Source organism: Cololabis saira, chromosome 6 (assembly GCF_033807715.1).
Source record: "Cololabis saira isolate AMF1-May2022 chromosome 6, fColSai1.1, whole genome shotgun sequence".
Lineage (NCBI taxonomy): Eukaryota > Metazoa > Chordata > Actinopteri > Beloniformes > Belonidae > Cololabis > Cololabis saira.
In genome coordinates this window covers 490,997-508,073 of record NC_084592.1, presented here as the reverse complement: position 1 = coordinate 508,073, position 17,077 = coordinate 490,997, and the positions used below count along the sequence as shown (strand labels likewise).

Genomic DNA, 17,077 nt, shown 5'->3' with positions numbered 1-17,077 from the left:
TCTGGTCTGTGTTGGAGGTCTGGTCTGTGTTGGAGGTCTGGTCTGTGTTGGAGGTCTGGTCTGTGTTGGAGGTCTGTGTTGGAGGTCTGGTCTGTGTCGGAGGTCTGGTCTGTGTTGGAGGTCTGGTCTGTGTTGGAGGTCTGGTCTGTGTTGGAGGTCTGTGTTGGAGGTCTGGTCTGTGTCGGAGGTCTGGTCTGTGTTGGAGGTCTGGTCTGTGTTGGAGGTCTGGTCTGTGTTGGAGGTCTGGTCTGTGTTGGAGGTCTGGTCTGTGTTGGAGGTCTGGTCTGTGTTGGAGGTCTGTGTCGGAGGTCTGTGTTGGAGGTCTGGTCTGTGTTGGAGGTCTGGTCTGTGTTGGAGGTCTGGTCTGTGTTGGAGGTCTGGTCTGTGTTGGAGGTCTGGTCTGTGTTGGAGGTCTGTGTCGGAGGTCTGTGTTGGAGGTCTTGTCTGTGTTGGAGGTCTGTGTTATAGGTCTGTGTTGGAGGTCTGGTCTGTGTCGGAGGTCTGGTCTGTGTTGGAGGTCTGTGTTGGAGGTCTGGTCTGTGTTGGAGGTCTGTGTTGTGCAAGTTCCTACTTCTCATGAACTAGTTCAAAGTTCAGTTCACATAGTTTAAAAATGAACTGTTCACGTTCATAGTTCACCATTTTCATTTTGAACTAGTTCAAATTCAGTTCATTTCAATATTTTTAGGTGAGAAGTACGAATGAAACGCCCCCCTATCCTAAAACTGTTCACCGTATACCAGTGGTCTTCAGCCCTCGTCCTCAGGACCCTGTCCTGCATGTTTTAGATATTTCCCCTCAGAACCCTGATATAAATGACTGTCATTAACAGACTTGTACAGACCTGGATGACAAGCTGATGACGGCCATTAATTAGAATCACGTGTGATGATGCAATGAAACATGTAAAACATGCAGGACAGGGTTGGAGAGCCCTGCTGAATACAATCATGTACTGTATTGTCCTAGTGGCGTTTCAACTTTATTCAGAGGCTCTAAATCTCCAACATTGTAGTGCATTATCAATTTGTCCACCTGTTACTGGGAAATCAGACCTCTTGGTCTTTCTGGGAACTTTTTTGATTGTTAAGGACTCGCAGATATTTCCTCACACTGGACTGATGCTTTAACTCCACATGACGTTTCAAATTTGAAGTTGACGAGGCAGACCCTCGGACTTGTTTTCTCAGCGCAGGTGGACATAATTAGCACAGAAAGGTTAGTTTCATACCGTCAGACTCTTTGGGAGACGATGTGTAAAATTCCCGCAGATAATGATAAACGGATCATCATCTGACGGCTCGCTGACGCTGCGTCTGCAACGTCTCTCTTCACCCGTCAAGGCTGATTTATGGTTCCGCGTTAAATCGACGGCGAAGACTACGGCGTAAGGTACGCAGCGACGCGAACCATACGGTCCGCACGCCGCGTACCCTACGCCGTAGGTTCCGCGTTGGTGTAACACGGAACCATAAATCAGCCTACATTCGTAAAGACTGCAACGGGCTCGTCGAGTATTTGAAATGTGCGCGCCGCCCGCTGGTGAAATGAGAAGGATTATTCCTTAATAATTGGACCTAAACAGTGAAGCTGCAACTCACATAATCTGAACAGTTCAAATTCCAGTTCATGATCTGCAGAATGAACAAGTTCACGTTCAAGTTCTTTATGTGTAAATATGTTGCGTTCAGTTCAACGTTCTCACAGAAATGAACGTGTTCAATGAACGCGTTCATGCACACCACTGGTTGGAGGTCTGTGTAGGTGACCTTACAGACTGAAGGTGCAGTTTTCTTTGTCCAGTCTGTGGATTCTACTGAGAATCTTTTAAACTGGACTGAACTCCCCAGAGATGGAAAAACATCCAGAATGGCTAGAGAGACTGGTCACGGTAAAATTAAGCATGGTTTATTCCAAAATAGAAAGCTCTAAGGCGAGACAGACAGGAGAAAGATAAAGACTTCATAAAAAGCAACAGAAGTGAAGAACAGAGCTCAGATGTTCACCAGATCCCTGCAGCTGCTGAACTCAGAAACTATTCTGGCATTGGGATTTAGCCTTTCACATCTGCAGGGAGCTATGACATCACACACCATCACACACATCACCTTCCTTCTGCAGCTCCATATCACCCAGCATTAAGCTGTAGGACAGATCTGTGCAGAGACGCAGCCTTCACGTCTCCGGCTCTGCCCCCAACCCAGCTGCCGGGACAAGGGAACTGTTGTGCTGGATCTCTGTGGGAACGGGATCAAAACTCTAGAAACTTCTGGAAAAAGACAGTCTGCTTTAAACAGGAGACACCATCATTTGTAGGTTAATTTCAATAACTTGACAGTTCCCAGAAGTTTCAGTGCGAGAGCAGCTACAGTCCTTCAACCATCGTCCAGTCCAAGTCCCAGCAGTCCTTTTCTTGTACAGAAACAGAAGTTCTGCTCCTTCAGAAGGTTCTTTCTGGCCCTGGATTGTATGTTCTGTGGCGTTCTGGTTTGTGCATTTGAATGACAGCATAGACAGTCCTGTAAGCCTGTTAAAAGACTTGAAGAATGATATTCACACGTGGAGCTGAACGACAGCAGAGAAGATGATGGAAGTAAAACTATTAGCAACAGTTTCATCTTTTTGACCAATTTCACCGACAGACAAGCTTCCTGTTTGTGCTTCTTGGCAGGAACTCATTACAAAAGAAGGCCTTGATAGGATTGTACATTTAAAACCAATTTAAATAGTTTTCATTAGCATTCAATTCTTTTTCTGTTTTTTAGAAAACTTCAAAGAACCCTGAAAAACAGGGCTGCTAACTATAATTAGGAATCTGTACATAAATATTCCTTACAAAACAGAACACAAAAATGAAACCAACACTAATTTCATGTTCATATAGAAAAATAAGCTTCTCTAGCAGTTCTTCTTTTAAATTGCTCTCTGCGTTAGTTCTCTGAGAGCTGACAAGTCGTCGCAGGATTTCAAACATTAAAACACAAGCATGCAGAAGTGAAGAGCAGAACACCGACACCTCAGAGACACCGGCCCCCCCGAGCCAGAGATCGGATATTCAGACCGGGACGGAGGAAGGAGGAATCCTTGAGAAGGACCAAGGAACAAGGAGAGGAGGAGTAAGGGGACTGTGGACCAGACAGGAAACAAAGAGATGGGGGGTGAGGAGACGAGTAAGGGGACAGGAAAGAAGGAAATGAGAAGTGACAAAGAAATAGTGAGAAGGAATGAAAGCAAAGGGGATGAAGAGGGTATGGGGGCAAGGAGTTCTGGGGATGAGGAGTTAAGGAGTGTGTGTGTGTGTGTGTGTGTGTGTGTGGGGGGGGGGGGGGTTGTGAAACAAGTCCTCCAAAAACAGTCAGTATTTAACGGATTGTACAAATTGTCTGGTGGTGTTTTTAACACGTCTTCTTTTTTTTTTCAGTTCATTCTTTTCAGCTTAAATATACAAAAAGTGCAGTCGCCTACATCAGCAAACTTATGAAAAACAGTTTGTGAGGGGGAGCTGTGGCGTGCACACTGTCAGGCGGGGCCGGGGCCGGGCCGGGGCCGGGCCAGGCCGCTCCGGCCCAGACGGTTGTGCTCCATGTGTTTCTGTACGTGTGCATGTGCAGATGTGCAGGAGGGGCTTCCTCTACTGCAGCGAGTCGCTGTTGTCCAGGCCCAGCCCGGCCATGTCTCCGTCGTCCTCTTCGTCCGCGCTGTCGTCCGTCTCGTCCTCGCTGTGGCCTCCCAGCATCACCTGCTGCACCGCCAGGGTGGCTCCGTCTGACGTCAGGCTCTGCAGCCCCTCCATGTTCATCGTCACCATGGTACCTGAGGGGGAGGAGACCGGCGGTAACAACAGAGTCCACTACATTTTACTCTACTGGTAGGAAGAAACATTTAAATAACGAAGGATAACGAAATGGCCGCCGGACCAGTCATTTGTTTGTGTGTCTGCATGTGAGCTCTGAATTTTCTTTATTTTATCTATTTTTCATACTGAAAATTCCAGCCAAGGAAAGTGCCTTTTATACATCAACTCTAGAGGTGCGCACCGGACTCCTTTTTGGCACCGTTGTGACCACCTTTGTCAAAAGACATTGTGACCAAAACCTGTCACATATGGTGTCATGGCGCCGCCTGGAGGGTCCGCAGGCTCAGCTGCTACTCCAAGACCCAAGCCTGAGATATACACGGCTGCTGACGGCAAGATCATTGTGGAGGATGAGTTTCTAAACTTTCTGGTCATTAAAATGAAGACAATGAGCCAGGATGAGCTTGTGTTGTTGGCTACAAGCCACTTCTCGTCTGAGTGGATTGCGAGTTCAAGGAAAGCCTTATTTGAACTCTGCCCAGGATCTACACAGCGCCTTGTTCAGCACAGAGGGGAGCAAAAGGACATGAATAACGTTAAAAGTTGCCTTGGTCTTCTAAATGAGTTTGGAGATAAAATCCCTCGTTTTGTGTCACATTATCTAGACGAACTGCCGCCTGTGTCATTTAACAGTATTGACGTTTCATGCCTGCTCGCTAAGATTGAGAGGGTATGTGCAGATGTAACTGTTATGAGGCAGAGTATGTCCGTGCAGGACAAAGTTTCTGATGAACTTCGGGCTGTGACAATGGACTTGAACCAGCGTGTGTGTGCGGTTGAGCAACATGGTCTGGACAGAGGGCGCTCGCCTGTTCCCCCTCAGATTGACGGAAGGACCCCTAATCAGGGTAAAGTTAACGAAAGAAGTGCTGAGATGGGGCCCAGGGCATCGGCTCAGCGGCAGCCTAGTGCGAGCAGACTGGCCAGCGAAGAGTGCTTCAGGGATCCAGAGAGTGCAGCGGAGGGGAGCAGAGGCGCTGCACCAGAGTCGCCAACATGGAGCACTGTGGCTAAGCGGGGTGGACGCCGTCTTCAGGCTGCTGAAGCACCTGTGCAGCCTAAGCCCAGGCTGAAATCTCGGCGAGATAAGAAAAGTGCTGTTGTCGGGACCGGCACTGGTGGTAATATCCGGACTGTAAAGACTAAGCTGGTGAGTGTGTTCGCCACAAAATTCATGCCTGACCTAAATGCAGTCACTTTGACAAACTATCTTAAAGACAAGCTCTGCCGCAATGTAACCTGTTTAAAGATAGACTCTACACACGGCCGCTTCAGCTCCTTCAAAATTTCTGCCGAGTGTAATGACGTGAAGGAATTGTATGATCCGGATTTTCTACGAGGCGCGTAAACCCAGGGCCACTGTTGGCTCAGGGGGAGGCATTGTGGAGGAGCCTGTGGTGTCTGTCATAAAACAGAGATGACAGTTTTTTTTCTCATGAGGGTTGTGTCATATAACACACGTGGCCTGCGTCTAGGACACACTGCAGCGGACAAGGTGCGGCGCCTAGTTTTTGACAAACTCCTTGAGGAAACTGACATTCTCTGTATACAAGAAACTTTTCTTGCCAAACAGGATCTGGACAAGCTTAACTCAGTTAACAGTAACTTCCATGGGGCAGGGGAGTCAACAACAGATCTGAGTTTGGGGTTTGTTCATGGCAGAATACCTGGTGGTGTTGCTATAATGTGGCATAAAAAATATGACCCTCTTATCAGTGTGATTAGATTGGGGGTAGATTGGTGTATAGCAATAAAAGTTGCTTATAATAATAATGTTTTTATAATTTTAAATGTATACACACCATATGAATGCCCCAGCAAAGAGGATGAATATCTTCAAAAGCTTGCTTTTATAAGCTCATTTATTGAAGAAAATGAATTTACCTGTATCTATGTAATGGGTGATATGAATGCAGACATTTCTGATAGGAAGTCCTTGTTTGGCCAATATCTGATTGAGTTCTGTCACGATAACAACCTCATTCTATCTAGTAAAGTCCTGTTGCCAGCAGACAGCTACACATATGTCAGTGAAGCTTGGAATACAACATCTTGGCTGGATCATATTATATGTACAGCTGATGCTCATGAATGTGTGGAGGAAGTTGAGATCTTGCATGGGCTTGCAACAACAGACCACATGCCTGTCTCCGTTATGCTGAATGCAGAAAGCCTACCTGTGTTGACCACTAATGATAATCATGATACTCATGGTGTGAAATTTGAGTGGGCTAGGCTCTCAGAGGATGACCTACGGTATTACCATGATTTGACTGAGCAGAGCTTAGGGAATACTGGAATTCCATATGATGCTATATTGTGTGGTAACATTAACTGTCCTAATCCAAAACACAATGAAGAACTATGTAAGATGTATGATAGAATTGTGAATGGTCTGAATAAGGCTTGTAAACCATTCTGTCAGAGAAGGGCTAAACGGCATAATCTCAGGCCAGGCTGGAATGAGTATGTGGACGGACTTCACCAGCAAGCCAGAGAAGCTTATAAAAACTGGGTTATCGCAGGCAAATCAAGGCATTAGGCCTGAGTGTGAAATTAAGAAACGGGCTGTTACTCGGTTCAAATATGCGGTGCGATTCATTAAGAGGAACGAACAGACCTTGAGAGCAAATTCTATGGCCAGAAAGCTGCAACAAAATGATGTTAAAGATTTTTGGAAAGAAGTCAAGATTATGAATGATAGTAAAATACATTTGCCATCTAGTATCGAAGGGGTAACTGGGAGTGTAAATATTGCTGCTTTATGGAAAAGACATTATATGGACCCTTTTAACTGTGTTAAAAGTGATGTTTTTATTGTTGGTGATGTTTCCCATGACAATGTGGATATTAGGCCTGATGAAGTCAGTTACTTCATTGGGAAATTGGCTTTAAATAAATCTTGTGGTCCCGATCAGATCACAGCAGAACATTTGAAATTTTCTAGCCCCAGAGTTTCTGTTTTACTTGCTTTGTGTTTTACGGGTATGTTGATGCATGGTACACTACCTGACTCTATGCTCTCAGTTCTGCTGGTGCCAGTTATTAAAAATAAAACAGGGAAGATATCCAGTATAGAAAATTATAGGCCCATTGCTCTGGCCAGTATATTGTCAAAAGTATTAGAAAAAATCTTATTAGATAGGCTACAGGAATATATAGTCGCCACAGATGATCAGTTTGGATTCAAGAGTAAACATGGCACTGACATGTGTATTTATGCTCTGAAAGAGGCTGTCAGTAGGTACAGAAAACATAACTCTACCATGTTTATGTGCTTCCTGGACGCCTCTAAAGCCTTTGACCGCATTAACCATGGTAAACTGTTTGTGAAACTACGTGAGCGAGGGGTCCCTCCTTATTTATTACGGGTTTTACATTTTTGGTACTCAAATCAAACCATGCAAATAAGATGGGGGAATACTACATCTGAACCCTTCCTAGTGACAAATGGGGTTAGACAGGGTGGGATTCTGTCACCTATGTTATTTAATTTGTACATGGATGAGCTCTCTAAAAGGCTTAAAGAGTGTAGGACTGGCTGTATGGTCGGAGAAAGGCTCATTAGTCATTTACTGTACGCTGATGACTTGGTCATCATGTCTCCCTACTCTGCTGGTCTGCAGCAACTGCTTAGAGTCTGCTCAGACTATGGGAAGCAGTTTGATATCAAGTATACCTCAAAAAAGACTGTGGTTATGATTGTAAAGACTAAGGAAGACCGGAAAAGAACATTCCCCACCTTTTTCCTGGCAGACAAAATGCTGAATGTTGTGGATAAGGTCACATATCTTGGTCACATCATCAGGGATGACCTTTGTGGTGATGATGATATTCAGCGACAGTACTGTAAACTGTACGCACAAGCAAATATGTTGGCACGTACATTTTTTATGTGTACTCATGATGTTAAAATTGCTTTGTTTAAAGCCTATTGTACTTCACTGTACACTGCCCACCTGTGGTGCAGCTACAGTAAGGCTAAGTTTAATAAGCTACGGGTGGCATACAACGATGCACTTAGAATTATCTTGAAGCTCCCTAGGTGGACGAGTGCCAGTCAGTTGTTTGTGCACAGTGGTGTTTCTACCTTAGACGCTGTCCTTAGGAATCTCATGTATCATTTTATGGCAAGGCTGAATGACTCAAAAAATGAAATAATTATGGCTTTAACCATGCCCAAAAAGAGCAGTACTAGGTTCTTTTCTAGTTTTTGGAGGCATTGGAGAGGGTGTTTGTATATTTTTTAGGTATGTTCTTATTCTGTCCTTTGTTGTTTTGTCTACTGTTGTTGTTGTCTCTTTTATTGTATTTATATGGACCTATTTGAGTCTGAAATAAAGATTGAATTGAATTAAAGTTGTGTTCAACTTTGATTATCCTTTGATTGGTGTCCAATGAAGGTCCTCAAGGGCCACTGTCCTGCACGTTTTAGATGTGTCCTTGCTCAAACACAGCTGATTGGATCACCATCAGCTTCTATCAATAGTCTACTGCTACTCCTTGGTCTATTAGAGCAGAGGAACCACAAATGGACATCCCTGGATTACGCTGAGAGGGTCCCAGATTGCGTTTGAGGCTTTAAGAGGGTATAAAGTGTAGACCAGTGGTCTTCAACCCTGGTCCTGAGGGCCCACTGTACTGCACGTTTTAGATGTTTGGCTGATTCTAATTAAAGGCCGTCATCAGCTGGTCATGACGGTCTGCAGAGTCTGTTCATGACACAGTAACTATCAGGGAAACATCTAAGACATGCAGGGAAGTGGGCCCTGAGAACCCGGGTTGAAGACTAGTCCTATGGATCATCTACAGTAGCCAACATCTGAAGCGGAGGTTGTCTGAAAACACCTATCCATCTTCTTTCGGGTTCAGGTCGTGGCAGCCTAAGCAGGGAAGTCCAGACTTCCCTCTCCCCAGACACTACGTCCAACTCATCTGAGGATATCCCAAGGTGTTCCCAAGCCAATCAGGGGACATAGTCCCTCTAGCGTGTCCTGGGTCTTCCCCGGGGTCTCCCCCCAGTAGGACATGCCCACTAGGGAGGCGTCGTCCTCAGATATCTGATAGCGATGTGGAGGAGCAGCAGCTCCTACTCTGAGCCCCTCCCAGATCCCAGAGTTTGTCCCCCTCTCTAAGGGAAACGGAGGAAACTGATCTTGTTCTTTGGGTCACTACCACAGCTCGTGACCATAGGTGAGGATAGGAACGTAGACCAGCTGGTAAAGTGAGAGCTTTTTCTTCACCACGACAGATCGTTGCAGAGTCCACATCACTGTGGATGCTGCAACGACCAGCCTGTCCATCTCCCGCTCCATTTAACCTAAGAATCTGTCCTAAGAAAAGAACAAATATTGTTCAAAATTCTTACATGACATACAAGTGTGGTTTGGATCCAGTTCAAATGTTGACGACTATATGAGTTCCAGTCCTGATTTAAGTGTAGTTTTGGTGTAGGGGGCGCTACTGCATACCATCTGGCATGGTAACCTGCTGAGAGCCTCCGCCAGCGATGGAGTCAGGCCAGAAGCGCTGCAGCGGTCGGTTCTGAGGCGTCTTCTTCTTGGCTTTGGGTGTCTCAGAAGAGCTGGCATCCAACATCGGCTGTAGAATCCGTCTGCGAGCGTTTATAAACCTAGAAAAAACAGAGTTATCAGGTTTACAGACCTGTGAACAAGACCCCAAGATACTTAGTCCTCCACTTGAGGCACCACCTCACTCACAACCTGGAGAGGACATTCCTTTACCCTTGGAACTGGAACACAGACATGTGTCAACCAAGACAGCCCTCCAACATCCAGAGCCTGGAGAACCTCAGGGTGGTTGTCATTCACCCCCAGGGTCCCACCATCATGGAGCCGTTTGCCTACCTAACTGATCACATGTTCCCCTGAGGCCCCAGAGCCCCAGCTCCCTCTGTGGAAGATGTTCCACCATCTGACAACAGAACCCCCCAGCCCACTGAGTCGCCTGACAGTTTGTCAGAATCTTGTCTTGTCCAACTGAAAGTCATTGTCCATGGCACCTTACCCAAGTCCAGCCACACATGGGTTTTCGCCTCAGCAACAGCCGACACAAACACAAGTCTGAGACCGAGTATCTTGGATTTGTTATCGGCATGCGCGGATTAATGCACAGGATTCCCTAGGCTGCAGCCTAGGGGCCCCACGTGTGGAGGGGCCTTTGGATTGGTCAGACTTTTTTTTTTTAATGTAAATACATTTGTCGTTCTTCCGTTACAATGCTGTCGCCTGTCAATCTAAAGGCTGATTTATGGTTCCGCGTTACACCAACGCAGAGCCTATGGCGTAGGGTAGGCTGCGACGCACACCGTACGGCGCATGTCGGCGCGTACCCTACGCCGTAGGTTCTGCGTCGATTTAACGCGGAACCATAAATCAGGCTTTACAGCGGCAAAATGTCCAACAAGAAACTCAGTGGCGCTCAGAAACAAGCGCAGGGGGGGAAAGAAAAAAGGGACAAGCAATTATTAATGAAGATTCCAAAGCTAACATGATATTTTAAGTCTGGTGGGTGACACACAGACATAGAAGAAGAAAAAACAAGCAGATGGCAACTGAACCGGACTGTGAGCAGTCGGGCCGTGACAGGTTCAGAGCAACAGACTCTTTTTGACTTGCCAGTGGGGAGCGATCATTTTCAAAATTCGGACTTGTAAAGAATAAACTGAGATCCACAATGGGCCCCAGAGGAAAAAATAGCCTAGGGGCCCATGACTACCTTAATTCTCCTCTGGTTATCGGTAATGGAGTTATCAAACCCAAAGTGCCCAAGGTCCATGCAATTGAATCCTATCCTCTGCCCCAGAGAAAAAAGCAGCTCCGGTCATTCCTGGGGAAATCTATCAGCAGTTCATCCCTCTATCTGCAGCACAGATCAGATATGACAGGATTGAGGCATCGCAGCCAGATCCAGTAGACAGGGGAGGCCGAGGCAGCATCTTTGGACATTCAGCAAATTTTAGGTACAAATCCAGTTCTACAGGACTGTCTCAGAAAATTAGAATATTGTGATTTTCTGTAATGCAATTAAAAAACAAAAATGTCATACATTCTGGATTCATTACAAATCAACTGAAATATTGCAAGCCTTTTATTACTTTAATATTGCTGATCATGGCTTACAGCTTAAGAAAACTCAAATATCCTATCTCAAAAAATTAGAATATTCTGGGAATCTTAATCTTAAACTGTAAGCCTTAATCAGCAATATTAAAATAATAAAAGGCTTGCAATATTTCAGTTGATTTGTAATGAATCCAGAATGTATGACATTTTTTTTTTTTTTTTTAATTGCATTACAGAAAATAAAGAACTTTATCACAATATTCAAATTTTCTGAGACAGTCCTGTATATAGTCTGGATTATGAAAAGCCTTTTATTTTGCAAACAGATGCCTTGGAGAGGGGTTTTGGAGCTGCTCTTCTCCAAGGACCATTAGCTTTCATAACCAGGAAGATGTTCCAAGAGAGGTTAGCTATGCTACGGTGGGGAAGGAAGCTTTGGCCATAAAGTGGCCTTTAGATTCTTTCAAATATGACCTCCTGGGAAGAAAGGTGGTTCTACAGACAGACCACAAACCCCTGCGATGTTTGCAACAGATGAAGGACACCAATGGCCGCATCACAAGATGGTACTTGGCTATGCAATCTTTCCGGTTGGTGGTCAAACACACCGGGCAGATTGATCATTGCCAACTACCTCTTTCACTGTACCAGCTCCAGTTCCGCTGAACAATAACATTCACATAAACCCACAACCCTGAACACAACACATATAGCATGGAACTACAAGACCATGCATGCAATGCAGTCAACACAACGGCAACTTTTGCCATTTTGTGTGCATGGGCGGTTTTCATGGATATTTATCCTAATTATCATATTCAAATTGATCTACTTGGGGGAGGAGAGCCATGCTCATGCATCCCAGTTCATTTTCACATTGATTGTGATGTTCAAAGAAGACGTATATGAATTGTTTTGAACTCCTCAATGTTTTTGAGAGCTGGTAAGATTTCTTTGTGAGGTTTTAAGATGAAATCCACGCAACTTTTGAACATGAGGCCCCTGGGTCCTCCAGGGTAAAGAGATTAAAGACTTGACAATGAGTTACTTCCTTCCAGAATCAGTAAACTCACTCTCTGATCTTTAAAAAGTCCTGCTCATTTCTTCCAGAACTTCTGTCAGTACTCCAGTTTAAGTGGAAAATGTGAACTTCAATGTTTGGAGGTGTGAGTGATTGTGGAGGTTTGAAGGGACCAACGTACCAGTTGTTGACCTGCAGTAGCGTCAGGTTGGTCTGCGAGGCGATCTGTTTCTTCTCATCCTCGGTTGGATAAGGATGCTGCAGGTGAAGAACACACAGGTGTTGTAGTTCTGATGCACTCAGGTGATGCAGGCAGGTGACACCATAAACACACACTCACCCCGATGTGCTGGAAGAGCCATGAGCGCATGACATTGGTGGCATGTTTGGGCAGGACGCCACGTTTGTTTTTGGTGGAACTGTCATCGTTGTTGAAGAGGTTCAGGTCCTGGTGGAACTGCAGCTGAAACTTGCAAACACAATTCCAGGTGAGCCTTGAATGTTCAGTCTGAAATATAACTGCAAACATTTTTAATGTTGATGTTGAGCACAGCAATAACGGTCCCAAGAACATCTCCCTGACTCCAGCTACCAGGATTCTTTTGGGTTTTTTTAACCCTGATTTTCCCCCCAGTGCTCCTACCTGAGCAGGTCCTGGCCGTTGCTCCGCCCACACTGAGCTCAAGTCTCCTTACTTGAGGAGTGAGCGGGAACTGGGCCCCGGCTGGCCAGATTAGCTATTAGGGTGTGGGTGCTGGAGTCATGGGGGAACTTCACGCACTCAGCACCCACAGCTCCCCGGCGGGAATTGAACCCTCTAGCTCTGAGCTAGCGCGGTGGCGCAGCTGCATTACCAGCTGCGCCACCGCGCCCCCTGCTACCAGGATTCTTTAAGACTTCATCATGACACTGTTACATGAAGGCCAGACGTCTTCTGGACGTCAAGTTGCAGTTTAATCAAAAGCAAACATTTAACTCTGTTTAGTCTGGATTCAGGAATAAAAGAAACTGAGTTGTCCATCCTACCATGGGCAGCTACAGATTCAGATGTTGGAGTTTGGGCCCTGTGGAACATGTGTGTGTAAGTGACAGGTCATGTGGCTCCCTGGATGTGGTACCTGGTTGTTCTGGAGTCGTATTGTTCCAGGGGACAGCGCCTGAGTGACCACCTGGCCCTGAGGAGTTAGCACGGTGACTGGCTGGTACACGGTTCCCCCTGAAATGCACACACTGGTATCACGTAATGTGCTGCATCATGGTCATCCCCATCTGGGCTGTACCTGAGCACTACCGACCTGCCACCACCTGGGTGGGGTTGACGGTTGTCACGGTGACGTTGCCTTGCTGCAGGGCTGAGGCTGGCACCATGATCTGTCCCTGGGGACTGAGGGTCCCTGAGATGGAGGTGGGGGTCTGCGGATCAGAGGGCTGTTAAAGCTCAGCTCCTGGTGGACGGTTCCGGCCGTGTGTCCGGTCCAGCTCAACCTCACCTGAGTCTTGGTGGGGGAGAAGTTCTGCTGGCTGGGGGAATACGGGCTACCGGGCTCACCGCTCAGCAGCGTCTCACTGTTCATCTTGGTCTTCAGACAGGCGATGTAGCGGCTGCAGAAGTCCTTGCAGAGGTCACTGACCTTCTCCAGTTCCAGCAAGTGGATCCGCAACACCTGGATGGCTTTCACCATCTGTTGAACACAAGAACCGCCTGAGATCTGAACTCCTCTCTCTAGAGACTCTGAGGATACGAACACGTTCAGGCCTCTTTGTATCAGCTGACATATCACAGGAACAGCATTAGCCTGGTCAGAGATTCCAGTTTGTTCGTGTGAACGAGAAGTCCCATCCACCAGAGTTGATCTCGGTGGTCCATGGGCTTCTGGACCTGGGGCCTCATCTATAAAGCTTGCTTGCGCACAAAAAGGGCTTGAAAGATGCGGAAGCCACCTTCTACGCAAAGCCTCGGATCTAAAAAGAAAAAACTAACCGAAAAATCTGCTTATCTTTACGGCAACCAGGACCCTCCCGTAAGAATTTACTTAAGACACGGGGAACTGGCGACGCAGGCTGTGAGGTGGTGAAATGAAGCCAGATTCATGTCATACTCTTAATAATGTCATCACATATCACAACATATATCAGACTTATAATAAAATAGCGCTGATCGTGTCCCTCTGTGTGTGAAGCCCAGCGTCAGTCAGGACTCTGCTGCTGCTGCTGCTGCAGCCTCGGTGACACGCCGGGAACCTCCTTCACCCACCGCTTTAGGAAAGAACAAATGAGGGGCTTCGTAGAGCGTTTAGGGGCTCCACGGAGCCTCTCATTTCTTCCCTAAAGGGACACAGATTTTTTTATATATATAATGAGTTTTACGCGCGCGTGAAACCTTTAGGTGCGGGCGTAAGCCTAAATTATGGTTCCGCGTTAAAACGACGCAGAGCCTACGCCGTAGGGTACGCTGTGACGCGCACCTACGGCGTAGGCTCTGCGTTGGTGTGACGCGGAACCATAAATCAGCCCTTAGCAGCTCTGAGGGGAGACCGGAGAGGAGGAGGGGGAGCGGGGGGTGAAGTGGGGCTGCGGGGCTGTTCTCGCATCGTCTTCAGGGTGTGTCGATGAGTTGCAATTAATGGCTGATCCTACCGTTAGTTTTTAAACTGTAAAAAGTGGGGGGGACAAAAACATGATGTTGAGAAGACGGGGGACATGTCCCCCCCTGTTGCGCCGGGGGACTCACGGCGTTCCGCGCAGCAATGGCGTGCTGCCACTCACACGCTTTATTTTATAGCCTACTATTTATTTTTCTACTTTTACTGTGACCACAAAATAATGTAGTTTTACTGTCCTCCACCTCATCCTCAACATCTCGATCTCAGATCTCAGTGAAATTCAGTACGGTGGCTGGATACTTCTCATTCATCCTGAAGCCAAACAGGCTACAGGAAGCCACTGCGCATGCTCAGCAGGCTCATTCATCTGCATAAACTGAAGTGGGCGTGTAGAGGGCGGGATATGAGGCGGAAAGATTGCGTGCACATGGTTTTATTGATCCGGATTTTTTTTTGCGCCCGGCATTTTCGGCTTTTGAGTGTACGTGCACTTTTAGTATGAATCCTACACAGTCCATTTTAAATGAGGGCCCAGGACGTTATTTTTCTACCCAATACAAGCCTCTAGTGTCGGGCAGCATGGCATAAACCAGGGTTCCCACTCTTTCCCTGAAATTAGTTTCCAGGACTTTTCTGGGACATTTTAAGCTAACATTTTATTTTAGGGTGCTCCTCTTCACTGTGGAAATAAATGAGGTTAAGTCTACGTGAAAAGACATTAATCTCTCTAATTTCTTCTCCCATCTATCTTTGCACATACACAGTATTTTAATACATCAGAATTCCTACAGTAGTTTTTCACTTACTTTCTTTTGTCAGACAATTAAACAAGTGTGAAATACTGGATAAAGTGCAGCCCACTGAAGATTATCTGTTAACTGCAATTAGCTCCTGCTCTGTGGAAATCAGAGTTGCATCCACTGCACACAGCCAATTCAGCAAACGACACGCCCATTCCAGCGATTCTCTGCCTGTCACTCAACGCAGAAAAGGGAGGAGCTTGTGGCCGTGGGAGAGAAAAACCTCACATCTAACAACACTTTTCAACTTCCAGTTGCTAGTTTTGTCTCTAAGCATTTAATCCTTAACAGCGTACGAAAAGTTGCTAAATCTAGCTCCAGTCAACTGGAAGCACTGGGTTAGAGCTCCGCTCTGAGCAGGAGATTTGATTGGCTGGTAGCGTCACGCGGGGCGTGAACCAGCCTTAATGTTTCCCAGATCAGGTGACAACAGATGTACATACGCAGAACTTTTAACCAATTTACATTCACTAACAAGCAACGCTTTGTCTGCCATTTCTAGGACTTTTTACCTTCTTTTCCTCATTTTCCATATGTTTTCCAGGACTCGAAAATTTACCAATCGTTTTCCGGGTTTTCCAGGAAGTGTCAGAACCCTGTAAATGTTCATCGCTGGCTTAGACCAGACTGAACACTGTCTGCTATTTGCCATGACGTCCCACAGCTTTGCCAAAGCGCCAACCATCTAAATTCTGGATTGAGGTCAATGTGGAACTGAGATTGGCTGCAGTTCCTCAATTGGCCGCTATAGGCTGCAAACGTGAGTCCATCTCCATCAACCTCCAAGTTAACATGTCCAACTTTACAGCAGAAATAAACATATTTGCAGTCTGGTACAAAAAACTGTTTTGGTCTCAATTGTTTGATTTCACACCCAAGGGGGTGAATGTTTCTGAATCGCACCAGAAGAGTTTGTATAAAGCAATAAATGCCTTTCTATGTCAACTCAGCCAAAGCCGTTATCACTTCCTCATCCGTAATCGTCACGATACCAAACTTAATGAGGTAATCACTCGTTTGTACTAAACAAATTGGCTAAACACAGCAGTGATCATTGATTTCATAATGGAGTCAACATGTGAAATGGTATATTCTGCTGTAATTGTCTGCCTGCAAGCTCTGCAGATAGTTCTCTGTGGATCAGTGAAGGAGCTGGTAGCCGCGGCTAAAGGGTTCCCGTTGGCTTCCCGGGCAACATGGTGGCAATGCAGAATGAGGAAAAAGAGGCTTCAAAACGGCTCTTTAGAAACCTGTGGCTCCTATGAGGGACGTTTTGTCCAATGTATTTACAGTATATGCGTATATGCAGGAAAATGCGTATGCAATAACTGAAGTGAAAGTTTTGGTTCTTATGAACTCACCAGGGTGTCGAGTTCGGGGTCCTCACTGAAGAAAGGTTTTCCCTCCTTCTCCTGACAGCGGACAAAGTTCTCAATGTCCACATCAAAGCTGGCCGAGGTGATGCAGTCGGAGCTCAGTGTGGACTGTTCACACTTCTCAAAGAGCAGCGCCAGCAGGGGGAAGAGGGGGTGTCTGTGGGGGAGCCCACACAACAACCATCACACAACCAGTCAGTCAGACCAATAAACCAAACTACATCAGGACCAAACCTGATTGGATGCAGATCGGTTTCCTTTTGAAACTAAAATGGACAAATGTGGATGTCGCTTTGTTATAATAACTAACAAAAACTGTCTTCACTACCGTTGTTG

General features: G+C 46.2%; 1 protein-coding gene across 5 annotated transcripts in view; it reads right to left on the bottom strand.

The window, feature by feature from the left end:
- Window positions 1-1,892: 1,892 nt before the first annotated feature.
- The window catches only part of LOC133445668 (homeobox protein PKNOX1-like), a 38,102-nt gene continuing 22,917 nt past the window's right edge, over window positions 1,893-17,077 (bottom strand). For 4 of the 5 annotated variants that reach the window (XM_061723002.1, XM_061723006.1, XM_061723003.1 and 1 more), the window contains 8 exons: window positions 16,727-16,898; window positions 13,453-13,644; window positions 13,258-13,375; window positions 13,081-13,178; window positions 12,303-12,431; window positions 12,144-12,220; window positions 9,328-9,488; window positions 1,893-3,813 (listed from right to left, as the gene is read on the bottom strand). In XM_061723002.1, coding sequence (XP_061578986.1) covers window positions 3,632-3,813; window positions 9,328-9,488; window positions 12,144-12,220; window positions 12,303-12,431; window positions 13,081-13,178; window positions 13,258-13,375; window positions 13,453-13,644; window positions 16,727-16,898 — 1,129 coding nt within the window. In that variant the 3' untranslated portion in view covers window positions 1,893-3,631. The remainder of the gene's footprint in view (window positions 3,814-9,327; window positions 9,489-12,143; window positions 12,221-12,302; window positions 12,432-13,080; window positions 13,179-13,257; window positions 13,376-13,452; window positions 13,645-16,726; window positions 16,899-17,077) is intronic. The other variant, XM_061723004.1, reaches the window with a different exon arrangement.